Source organism: Atheta coriaria, unplaced genomic scaffold (assembly GCF_025399875.1).
Source record: "Atheta coriaria isolate IRGN ID8LTWV9N9 unplaced genomic scaffold, Caltech_Dcor_3.1 hic_scaffold_3_pilon, whole genome shotgun sequence".
Taxonomy (NCBI): domain Eukaryota; kingdom Metazoa; phylum Arthropoda; class Insecta; order Coleoptera; family Staphylinidae; genus Dalotia; species Dalotia coriaria.
The window spans coordinates 6,296,934-6,308,584 of record NW_027045445.1 but is presented as its reverse complement, the minus strand read 5'-3'; the positions used below and the strand labels follow the sequence as shown (position 1 = coordinate 6,308,584).

Here is an 11,651-nt window from a genome sequence, read left to right as displayed (position 1 = left end):
GTGCACAGCATGGGCAGGGTTAGTGTATATCTGGTTGCCTACCTCAAAGTTCCTTCAACTGTTTTAAACATCACTCTTGATAATATAAGAATTGTCGCTTTTTGTATGCATGTTATATAGGAGTATATGACAATACTAATGATAAATTGTGTTTTTCCTGCTGGCGCGGCTGATGAGGGGGAGAATTTCGACCGCCTGCAGACAAATTAATCTGGCGCGGGTCTAGGGAGCCGCCAGCAGCCTCCGGAGGCCTCCGGCGTAGCGTGACTCACACGACGCATCGACTTTTCCACTCGCCAAAGAAAAAAACTCGCGTAACGCACGTACAACGACCCGAAATTGATGGCGTATGGCGACATGGCGACGGTCGCAGGTGAGTGCCTAGATATCTTAAAATAACCCACGACATCAGCAATCAATTGATTCCAATCGAATAGGACACGAGTCGTCATAATTAGTTCAATAAAACATGACTTCACATCAATTACAGCTAAAAATAAGCGTAAAACAGTGTAATCATACACAACCAACACATATTTTCATTCTGTCGAAGAATTTACATTGATTAACATCAAATTCTTTGTTTTTTTCAGAGAAAACATTAATCAGCAGAGTCTAGCATCATAATAGGTAAGAATAAAACGTTTTTTCTTGTATATTTGATAATAATTTATAGTTTTTCTTATATTTTAAGGCCAATAATGCACTGTGGATAGTCGAAGACTAAGTTTTGTGTTACAAAACTTATAGTTTCTCATAAAATCACAAATTAAGTAGTGAAAAATGACGAAACCGCCTAACGAAAACCTCCCAACGGTGAAACTCGTCGTCGTTGGCGATGGCGGCGTGGGAAAAGAGCGCCATTACGATACAATTCTTTCAAAAACTCTTCGTCACCGATTATGATCCGACGATAGAAGACTCCTATCTGCAACACGTCGAAGTTGATGGCCAATGGTGCATACTAGACGGTAAAATATTAAAAACTAACAAATTACATCCTAAAACCTTTTTTTACATTTTTAGTGTTAGATACAGCTGGTCAAGAGGAATTCAGCGCTATGCGTGAACAATACATGCGCAAAGGCGACGGTTTCCTGCTTGTTTACTCCGTCACAGATAAAAACAGCTACGAGAACATCGTGCACTTTCACACGCAGATCCTGCGCGTGAAAGATCGCGATGTTTATCCCATGCTGTTAGTCGCCAATAAAGTCGATTTGGTTCATTTGCGGAAAGTGACAGAGGAACAAGGCAGAGAACTTGCGCATAAGCTTGGTATTCCGTACATAGAAACCAGTGCAAAGGATCCACCGCTTAATATCGACGCAACATTTCATGAGGTTAGTTAACATGTCAAAAAATTAGGTTATGTTGTGTTATAATGTGTGGTATGTCATTCAGGTGGTGAGAATCATTCGTAATCAGCCGCAGTCGAAGGAACGCCGACGTAACACACGCCTCAAGGACCTCAAAAAGAAGCTGCAGAAATGCACGATCATCTAGTAAGCATGCGCGTTTTTGCGCAACAAGTCAAGCCAAAGAAACAATTTGACTGTCGGTCGGTTCACCGCGAATCTAAACAGTAAGGTTATAAGTGTGGTCAATGTTTAATACTAGTCGCTGATGTGTAGATGGCGCTGCGGTCGCGGGGTGTCAGGATGCTCAAGGTTAAAACGTAAGTCATAACCTAACTGCGTTTTGCAACTTTTTAAAAACACGAAACAACCAAACATCGACCGACAATAAGCAGTTTTGTTGCCATGGTCGCAGAAACAATTTCAATCAATTGCTCATTCATTTTCCACACAAAAGTAAAAAATCATCGAAAGCGAAGCAAAAAAACACTAAGTATTATTTATCTTACGGTAGGCAAACCAATATACAACAACGCATAATTTTGTGATTGAAGACAAGAGAAACAAAGATATTTCATGTTATATATTTATTTATATAATCTATTATGATATTTTAAGGTTAGAGCGTGTAGTGTGTACGTTTACCAAAGGCCTAACCAAAACGAAAACGATACTTGTATGTCAAATGCAAAAAATATACGAATCGTACCACATAATCAAGAAAAAAGAATCATCTAAGAGGTAACAGCGGCCATATTAGTGACCGTATCGATAGAAAAACACCGACAAGTACACGCTGTGACTGGACATTCCGAATGTTCCCTGAAACAGAACCAGAATTAGATTTAATTTGTATAGTATTAGGTTATAGTTTACTTGAACCAATGTGTCATATGTGACGCATGTCCGCCATGACGACATGTTTGACACCACGTGAACCACCCGGAGAAATCCGACAGCTTGTTACTGTCAGCTTCGGCTGCGTCCGGCACACCAGTCGTCGTTCCCATATGCATCAGACAAATCACACAGCGCGGCAGAGGTTTACGACAGTTCGGACAAGATGACAACTAAAATGACAATTTAAAGGTTAGTTACAATTTTCACCACAAAATTTAACTGTTTTACATACTTTTAACTTATTTGCAGTCCCACCCATGCGTGGATATTGTGCCCTGCCACGATTAGCCTGCATGTACGCACTTATACTCTTCCCGCAAAAGTTACACGAGACATGAACCTGTTGCGGTGGTTTATCGTTTGAATTCTGTCCGGACAACATGATGTCAAACAGCGCCCTCTGGTTCCACAACTGCCACGAATCCAACAGATTCCGGTAACCTGTTATCCAATCCGCTACCTCCGCTAACAAATCCGCGTTAAATGCGTGCACGGCGATCAACACCGTCGATTGAATATCACCAGTGAGATCCAAATATCGCTGCAGAAGCCGTGCGCCATCTTGACTGCTTCCAGTGAGCAGCATACCATTCAAGTCTCCATCTTGGATGAGTTTCGAGGTTAGTGACTTTAAATATTCATACAATTTATGATCGGATAAAAATGTGCACGCGAACGCAACACGATCCTCGACCAGAATCACATCATCGTGTAAAATGGCGTCGTAGTTGTAATTCTCAGCGGTGAGGAAGGCGAACATGGCGCGCAGATACGGATCGGTGAGTTTGAACTTTGGGCATGAACAGAATTGTCGCCACATGCTGTTTTTATCATCGGAGAAACCCGCCAGCGCCATTGCTACGACATTGAAGTGTTCGTATTGCTCACCATTGGCGGTTAGGATTTCAATCGCCGAGCGTAGTTTGAGGTTAAACACAGCTATGGCTGCAGCACGCGTTGGGCATTTTGCTGCGATCAATTGATCGACAATCGTGCCTTGTTTAAGATCTTTGTTGAAGTTCCATCCGCATAGTTGCAGCGCTTTCGATCTATCTTCGTGTCTACACATAAAACAACAAAAAGTAAGTAATTATAGGTTAAAATTTAAATTTCATCGATATAACCTGTAAATTTTAACCGGCGTCAACGTAGTATTATTCCCCATATCCAAAATGGTGGTCGGTAACATTTCGGATTTATTCGAAGCGCTTTCCAGTTTTAAAACATCTTTTATCCCAGGATGTTTCCCGGTTTGTCCACGTATTAACCCCTCTTCTACCAGGCGTTGACTCAACGCTAACCAATTCCAAACATTAACCAACATATCCTCCTCGATAAACATAGCATTTTTAGCTAAGTCCTGTTCCAATCCATAACCTTTAATAGTTCTTTCCTTCATTTTCTCTGAGATATCATCGATATCCGCGTGGAATTTACTCCGTTTGCTTATATTCTTCAACTTTTTTCTGCCATGCGTCCAAATGAGGTTAGAATTCGGCGCCCAGTTTAATGTAATGCGGTCGAATACAGTGTAATCCAACAATGTATTCGTTGTAGATATAGTTAACAGTCGGTATTCATCCGATGGATGCCATGCGAATGATGATAGATTCGGGGTAGTTTTAAGGCGGATTTCGCGTTCCAAAACGGACGGTTCCACTTCATCATTACCGATAACAGAGTGTTGCACACCGTAAAGATGGATTATATTGGAATCTTTGTGTAGAGCAGCTAGGAGATCAGTTTTCGTCGGACACCAGGATATTTTCAACAGAGGGCGCGCCGATGGTAAGGTTATGATGGGTTTTTCGAAGTTTCGCGTATCCCAGACTGAGATTTGGTTCTCAGCGAATGAGGCTAAATGCTGGTCATTGTTTGGTTTCACAGTCACACCGTAAACTGCCTTCGTGAAGGTAGAATTTGCAAATTTCGTCGTATCTTAAAAAAGAAAAGAATTAACCTCACTTAAAGGAACATAACCTAACAATACCTCTAAAATCAATGATTTTGATGCTTTTCATATTCATGCCTGCAGCTAGCAGACGACTGTTGCTCTGGAACCATCCAATACTATGCGCGGATTCTGAAAGTCCAAATTCGCTAACGCAAGCAGCACGATTGCTGTAACTCTGTTCGCTGATGGAGACTTTATCACTGTAGTTTTACGACATCCCAGAGGAGGATGCAGTGGTCTGAGCGGTGTTTTTCAAACCCGCCGGCGAGTTTATTGTCGAGAGGATTCCACGCGACGCTGTTACATGCACGTGAGAATCGAGGACCTAAAATATTTAATTTTTTAAAGTTTTTTATATAAATTTGATTGTTTATTAACATACCAACTTCTTTAATATTAGGTGTCTGATCATAGACATTACCAATGCTGGTAATGCTGATTTTACCACTTGATTGACCCAAAGCAAGCAGGATTTCATTCTCGGAGTGTGAGTTGACATCAAGACACTTTACAAAATAGGAATGTGGAATGCTGCCTAGTAAATTGGCGCCTGTAGTGTCGGATAAGCGAATATCTGTAAGATAATTTATTTTAATATTGGTTTTTATTGTTTTGGAGTTGATTTTACTAGGGGATTGTCCATCAGTGATGTTTTCCACTTGATAAAGGCATAATTCTGATCCGCATGTGATGAAACGGTCGCCACTTGGCGCCCATTGTATGTCTAATTTTCCAGACATGCTTTTTTGTGAGTTTTAGAACATTTTAACTGATAAATGCTTAGTTTTTGATGGAATTATTTAATATTATCAGTATTTCGGGAGGTTATGTTTACAAAATAGAGAAAGTGACATGATGCAAATGCAATACATTTTTGTAATTGTTGCAAGATAATTTTATTGTATTGCGATTGGTAATGCAGTTTTTAAAGACTTAAATTGTAGTTTTAAGTAATTTGCATTTCATTTTTTATTTACTTGTATTGCTAATACAAGTTTATAAAAATTTAATTCAAATGTTTTTAGTTGCGTGCAACGCCACGACACGTCGCATTCCTGCCACAAATTTCATTGGTGGGAGTTGGAGTTGATCAGGTTCGGGTAATTGGACTGGCGGCTAGCGGAATTAATCCAAGTTTTATGCAAATACGCACGCAATATTGCAGATACATAAACTTCCGGAAACTACCATGGTAATACCTTATATTCTAATGATCATCAAGCCTCCTTATCATTCATAACAAACATATTGTAATTTTTATATCTTAGAAGTTTCAGGTTATGTGGGACGCTTGTTTTTGAGTTTTTCGCTTAAAACTCGTATAATATCTGCATTTTCAAGCGAAAAACACATAAACCAGCCAAAATGTCCAAGCGCCATGTGGAGGACAGCTCCAGCGGGCAGCCGCCCATCAAAAAGATCCATTTTGAGCCACATCTTATTGGCCCAGTGTCAACCCTTGAAGAAATGGACATAAAAGTCCTACAATTCCAGAATAAAAAGCTTGCACAGGTAATAACCACATAAAAAACATTAATAACAATAAATTTTAATAATTTGTCAACGCATTCATAGAGAATTGAGCAAAGATTAAGATGTGAGTCAGAACTTCGACAAAGAATTGAGCAGTTAGAAAAACGTCAAACACAAGACGACGCAGTATTAAACGTCGTCAATCGTTACTGGAATCAACTCAACGAGGACATTCGCATACTCCTACAACGTTTTGACGCGGAAACTGCAGACGAATCAGAAAATAAGAACGAAAATGAAGCAACCACTTCGTTTCTCATGCAATTATCCACTTGGGATAAAGAAGAACTGGATGATAAGCTGGCGAACCGCGTGCAGGTGTCCAAACGTGCCGTGGCGAAAGTCATTCAAGCATTCGATCGTCTCATGCAGCGTAATGAGAAGATAACGCTTGCTTTGAAAGGCGAATTGGAAGGACAAGACGCTCCTAGCGTTGATGAAGTCATTCGTGATTCGAACGTTCAGCTACAGAACGAGAATCATCAACTGCAGTCGGTGCTCACTGGGTTACAGGAGAAATATCACACGAATAGTTTGAAAATGTCTGAGTTACGAGATTCTGTTACTGGGAAAGAGACTGAAATTGCCGAGTTGAAGAATCAAATCGATGATTTACAGTATGATTTGGATAAAGTAAGGATTCGTAATGATAAGTTGGAGAATCATTTGGGTGAGGCCATTGAAAAGTTGAAAGTTTATCATCACATGCACGGAGATCCGGAGAAGAGCAGCGATTCCAGCGGGAAGACTAAAGTTGTTACAAGTAGTGTAACACAGGCTAAGATTGAGGATATGGTGAAGGATGTTGAAGAATGGAGGGAGTTGGCGAATAATCGTCTGCAGGAGTTGGAGAAGTTGCATTCCACACATCGGGAGACACTTAAAGAAGTTGAGAAACTTAAAATGGATGTGAGTATATAAATTTTATAATAAAAACTTTTAAAAATTTGTTTAATGTTTAATTTAGATTCGACAACTTCCCGAGAGTGTAATTGTGGAGACCACAGAGTATAAATGTCTGCAATCGCAGTTTTCCGTACTTTACAACGAGAGTATGCAGTTGAAGACGCAGCTTGATGAAGCCAGACAACAATTGCAGACTAGCAAGAACGCGCATTTACGAAATATTGAAGTTATGGAGGTAAATTATTAAATTTTAATGTTTAAAGAAAATTAATTTAATTTTTTGTTACTAGAGTGAAGAATTAATGGGTCAGAAAAAACTTCGACAGGAAGTAATGCAGCTGGAAGATGTCCTTGCGCAGTTACGCAAAGAATACGAAATGTTACGTATTGAATTCGAGCAGAACTTAGCCGCGAACGAACAAACCGGGCCGATAAATCGTGAAATGCGCCATCTTATTACTTCTCTGCAGAATAACACCACACAATTGAAGGGAGAAGTACAGCGTTACAAGCGGAAATATAAAGAAGCAAACAGTGAGTTGCCAAAGGTCCGGAAAGAAGTTGAAGAACTGCAAGGTAAGGTAGATCAAATGGCGGCTTTGCAAGATTCCAAGGAGCATGTAAAGACTGAGGCTGTGAAGGAAGAAGAGCGACAAGCAGATAATACGCCGATTAAAGACGAAGGCTCCAGTACTCCTGCATGCAAAAAGAAGAAGATGAAAGTGAACAGACTGAGGAGCAAGGTGATAAAGCAGCGGAAGGGGAAGGATCACCAGGTAAAGGTAAAGATATTAAACAAGAAAAGGGCGGGATGGTTAAAAAGGAACCGACTGTGAAGACAGAAAAGGATCATCGTGAAGCACAGCGGGCCAAAGAGGCGAAAATCAACGAGTCTGAGATGATGCGTGATTTACGCGCACAATTAAAGTAATTATTAAAAAAAAATACTAAAAATTATGTTTTTTATGTTATTATTAATTTTGTAGGAAAGCTTTAAACGACGCGAAAGAAATGAAACTCCTTTTGGATATGTACAAAGGAGTTCCAAAGGAGCAACGTGACAAAGTCCAACTCATGGCGACCGAAAAGAAACTCCGCGCTGAATTGGAAGACCTCAAACAACAAATGAAAAAGGTACAGGATTCCAAACGTGATGATCGTAAGAAACTCGCCGATGACGAGGCATTGCGTAAAATCAAACAACTTGAAGAGCAGAAATACGAGCTACAGAAACAAGTGGCAAGTCAAAAACCACAGGATGGTAATTGGCAAGGACATCCGGGACACCCGCACAATGTTATACATCAACTACGACCGTTTGTTGGATCACAAGAAGAGGAAGCTCTGCTTAATGAAATGGAAGTCACTGGACAGGCGTTTGAGGATATGCAGGAACAAAACTCGCGACTGATTCAACAACTGCGTGAAAAAGACGACGCTAATTTTAAACTGATGACGGAACGTATTAAATCCAATCAATTGCATAAACTTGCCCGAGAGGAAAAGGATGTGATGAAGGAACAAGTCTCCACTTTGACTACACAAGTGGAATCGGCGAATACTGTCGTGCGTAAGTTGGAAGAGAAAGAAAGAATACTTCAGAATACTCTAGCGACTGTTGAGAAGGAATTAGCGTTAAGGCAACAGGCGATGGAGATGCACAAGCGTAAGGCGATTGAGTCTGCGCAGAGTGCAGCCGATTTAAAACTCCATCTTGAAAAGTATCACGCGCAGATGAAGGAAGCGCAGCAGGTTGTTGCGGAAAAGACCAGCTCACTGGAAGCGGAAGCTTATAAAACTAAGCGGTTGCAAGAAGAGATTGCGCAGTTGAAGCGTAAGGCAGAACGCATGAAAAAGATGGAGATTTCCGGTACGACTCTGGATGAGGTAATGATGGAAGAGATTCGCGAGTACAAGGAGACACTGACTTGTCCTTCGTGCAAGGTAAAACGGAAGGATGCGGTGCTCTCGAAGTGTTTCCACGTGTTTTGCTACGATTGTCTCAAGACACGTTACGAAACGCGGCAGAGAAAATGTCCGAAATGCAATTGCGCCTTTGGGGCGAATGACTATCATAGACTCTATTTATCGAATTAATTTTTTATTGTTTAGGTTAGGTTAGGTTGTAGGCGTGTCTTTTCAACAGTTTTATTTTAGTGAGTAATTCTAAGGGTACGAACTGTGGTTTGAATTAAATTCCATGTAAACATGTATAAACAATCTTCACATCATACATCATTTCACATTTCCTGTGTACTACCCGAAGAGAGTGGAGGGAGGAGCCTAGAGAGCTGCGACTACCAAGGTAGGGTTTCGTCGCCATTGTGTATGTAGTCACCGGGTTCTAGTTATGTTTTTGTTTAATATTATTAGTTCTAGTATGGCTTTTGCGGCTTATATTCCACGAGCAGATATTACTGCGTCGTCGTAGCGGACAAGGATATTAAAGATTTGTCTTTTTTTCTTCCAACGCGCTTATCTGTATTTGTGTGCGGGCCAGTGTTTATCGCAGAGCGCCGCGCGCGGTTGCTGCGTTCAATGTACGTTTTCGTGCTTAGTTCAATTTCGTGCGTCAGTAAATGCGGATGTATTCCTCGTGCTTCGTTTGGTTTCTTCAGTATTTAATTGGGTTAATTGCGGTATATTTGATCGGACCCGGACTCCGACTTCTGTTTTGTGATAATAATTGCCTAAAGATTGTTGCCTCTCCAACTGCAGGTTTGTTTATCCCTTGGGAAACCTACGAAAATGCACTTTTTGTGTTTTTGGATGTCGAATTTTTGCTGTTTTTGGTGTCTAGCGGCCGAACCTGACGTCGTAGGACCATGTTTATTTCACCAAATTGTAAGTACTAAAATTCTCTATCATTTACGTATATAACATGTGGGTTTATCCCTTAGGAAACCTACGAAAATGCCCATTTTGTATTTTTGGTTTTTTAATTTTTGCAGTTTTAGGTGTCTAGCGGCCGAACCTGATAACGTAGGACAACGTTTTTTTCACCAAATTGTAGGTATCATTCTCTATCATTTAAGTATTTAAAATGTGGGTTTATCCCTTGGGAAACCTACGAAAATGCCCTTTTTGTGTTTTTGTTTTCTAACTTTTGCTGTTTTAGGTGTCTAGCGGCCGAACCTGATGACGTAGGACAACGTTTTTTCACCAAATTGTGGTGGTGGGTACTAAAATTCTCATCATTTAAGTATTTAAATGTGGGTTTATCCTGAAACCTACGAAAACCTCCTTTTGTGTTTTGCTTTCAATTTTGCTGTTTTAGGGTCTAGCGGCCGAACCTGATGACGTAGGACAACGTTTTTTCACCAAATTGTGGTGGTACTAAAATTCCCTCTATCATTTTGTATTTAACATGTGGTTTATCCCTGAGAAACCTACGAAAATGCCTCCTCTTTTTTGTATTTTGGTTTTTTTAATTTTTGTTGTTTTAGGTGTCTAGGGGCGGCTGAACTCATATACGCAGGGATGAACGTTTTTCACCAAATTGTAGGTACTTAAAATTCTCTATCATTTAAGTATTTAAAATGTGGGTTTATCCCGGGAAACCTACGAAACTATCCTTTTGTGTTTTTGTTTTCTAATTTTTTGCTGGTTTTAGGGTCTAGCGGCCGAACCTGATGACGTAGGACAAACGTTTTTTCACCACCAAATTGTAGGTACTAAAATTCTATCATTTACGTATATAACATGTGGTTTATCCCTTTGAGTTCCACGAAAATGCCCTTTTTGTATTTTTTGGTTTTTAATTTTTGCAAGCAGTTTTAGTGTCTAGCGGCTTTCAACCTATAACGTAGGACAACGTTTTTTCACCAAATTGTAGGTATCAATTTCTATCATTTAAGTATTTTAAAATGTGGGCTTCATCCCTTGGGAAACGCATGAAAATGCCCTTTTGTGTTTCTTTTGTTTTCTAATTTTTGCTGTTTTAGGGTTCCAGCGGCCGAACCTGATGACGTAGGACAACGTTTTTTCACCAAAATTGTAAGTGTACCTAAAATTCTCTACCATCTACGTGCATATAACATGTGGGTTTATCCCTTGGGAAACCTACGAAAATGCCCTTTTTGTGTTTTTGTTGTCTAATTTTTGCTGTTTTAGGTGTCTAGCGGCCGAACCAGGCACCGTAGGACAACGTTTATTTCAACAAATTGTAGGTACTAAAATTCTCTTTCATTTACGTATATAACATGTGGGTTTATCCCTTGGGAAACCTACGAAAATGCCCTTTTTGTGTTTTTGTTTTCTAATGTTTGCAGTTTTAGGTGTCTAGCGGCCGAACCTGATAACGTAGGACAACCGTTTTTTCACCAAATTGTAGGTAAGGTATCATTCTCTCATCATTTAAGTATTTAAAATGGGTTTATCCCTTTGGGAAACCTACGAAAAATGCCCTTTTGTATGTTTTTGTTTCTAATTTTTTGCTGTTTTAGGTGTCTATGGCCGAACCTGATGACGTAGGACAACGTTTTTTCACCTCAAATTGTAGGTACTAAATTCTCTATCATCTACGTATATAACACATGTGGTTTATCCCTTTGGGGAAACCTAAGTACGAAAATGCCCTTTTGTGTTTCTTTTTGTTTCTAATGTTTGCTGTTTTAGGTGTCTAGCGGCCGAACCAGGCACCGTAGGACAACGTTTCTATTTCAACAAATTGTGTGCGTACTAAAATCTCTCTTTCATTTACGTATATAACATGTGGGTTTATCCCTGGGAAACCTACGAAAAATGCCCCTTTGTGTTTTTGTTTCTAATGTTTGCTGTTTTAGGTGTGTCTACCGGCTGAACCAGGCACCGTAGGACAACGTTTTTCTATCAAATTGCAGGTACTAAAATTTCTCTTCATTTACGCATATAACATGTATTAACCTTGAGAAAACCTACAAAATTAAAACAAAAGTGATTATTTAATTGCTTCAAATCTCATACTTTCTGTTATTGCGTTGTTGTTTTCAATACACAACATCGATTTTTGCTTCTCTAAC

At 39.8% G+C, this 11,651-nt stretch overlaps 3 protein-coding genes and 1 long non-coding RNA gene across 6 annotated transcripts; 3 read left to right on the top strand and 1 right to left on the bottom strand.

The window, feature by feature from the left end:
* Position 1: 1 nt before the first annotated feature.
* LOC135804197 (ras-related protein M-Ras-like) lies at positions 2–2,074 on the top strand. The gene is given in 6 exon segments (XM_065317987.1): positions 2–373; positions 594–630; positions 695–852; positions 854–971; positions 1,027–1,343; positions 1,405–2,074. Coding segments are annotated over 4 exon segments (606 nt in total). The 5' UTR covers positions 2–373; positions 594–630; positions 695–783; the 3' UTR covers positions 1,507–2,074.
* Positions 1,931–4,982, bottom strand: mio (GATOR complex protein mio). The gene is given in 8 exon segments (XM_065317974.1): positions 1,931–2,180; positions 2,235–2,428; positions 2,491–3,319; positions 3,383–4,196; positions 4,249–4,418; positions 4,420–4,537; positions 4,595–4,786; positions 4,841–4,982. Coding segments are annotated over 8 exon segments (2,517 nt in total). The 5' UTR covers positions 4,953–4,982; the 3' UTR covers positions 1,931–2,092.
* Positions 4,983–5,263: 281 nt separating this feature from the next.
* Bre1 (E3 ubiquitin-protein ligase Bre1) lies at positions 5,264–8,871 on the top strand. Its single transcript, XM_065317973.1, is given in 7 exon segments — positions 5,264–5,404; positions 5,481–5,724; positions 5,788–6,654; positions 6,713–6,886; positions 6,942–7,349; positions 7,352–7,578; positions 7,638–8,871. Coding segments are annotated over 6 exon segments (2,934 nt in total). The 5' UTR covers positions 5,264–5,404; positions 5,481–5,577; the 3' UTR covers positions 8,749–8,871.
* A 1,062-nt stretch (positions 8,872–9,933) lies between these two features.
* On the top strand, positions 9,934–11,307 carry LOC135804199 (uncharacterized). 3 transcript variants are annotated; one of them, XR_010550993.1, is made up of 4 exons: positions 10,464–10,482; positions 10,765–10,820; positions 10,929–10,984; positions 11,269–11,307. It is a non-coding gene; the product is annotated as an uncharacterized lncRNA (long non-coding RNA). The 3 variants fall into 3 exon arrangements; XR_010550992.1 differs by lacking the exons at positions 10,464–10,482; positions 10,929–10,984 and adding an exon at positions 9,934–9,978; XR_010550994.1 differs by lacking the exons at positions 10,464–10,482; positions 10,929–10,984 and adding an exon at positions 10,143–10,156.
* The last annotated feature ends 344 nt before the right edge of the window (positions 11,308–11,651 follow it).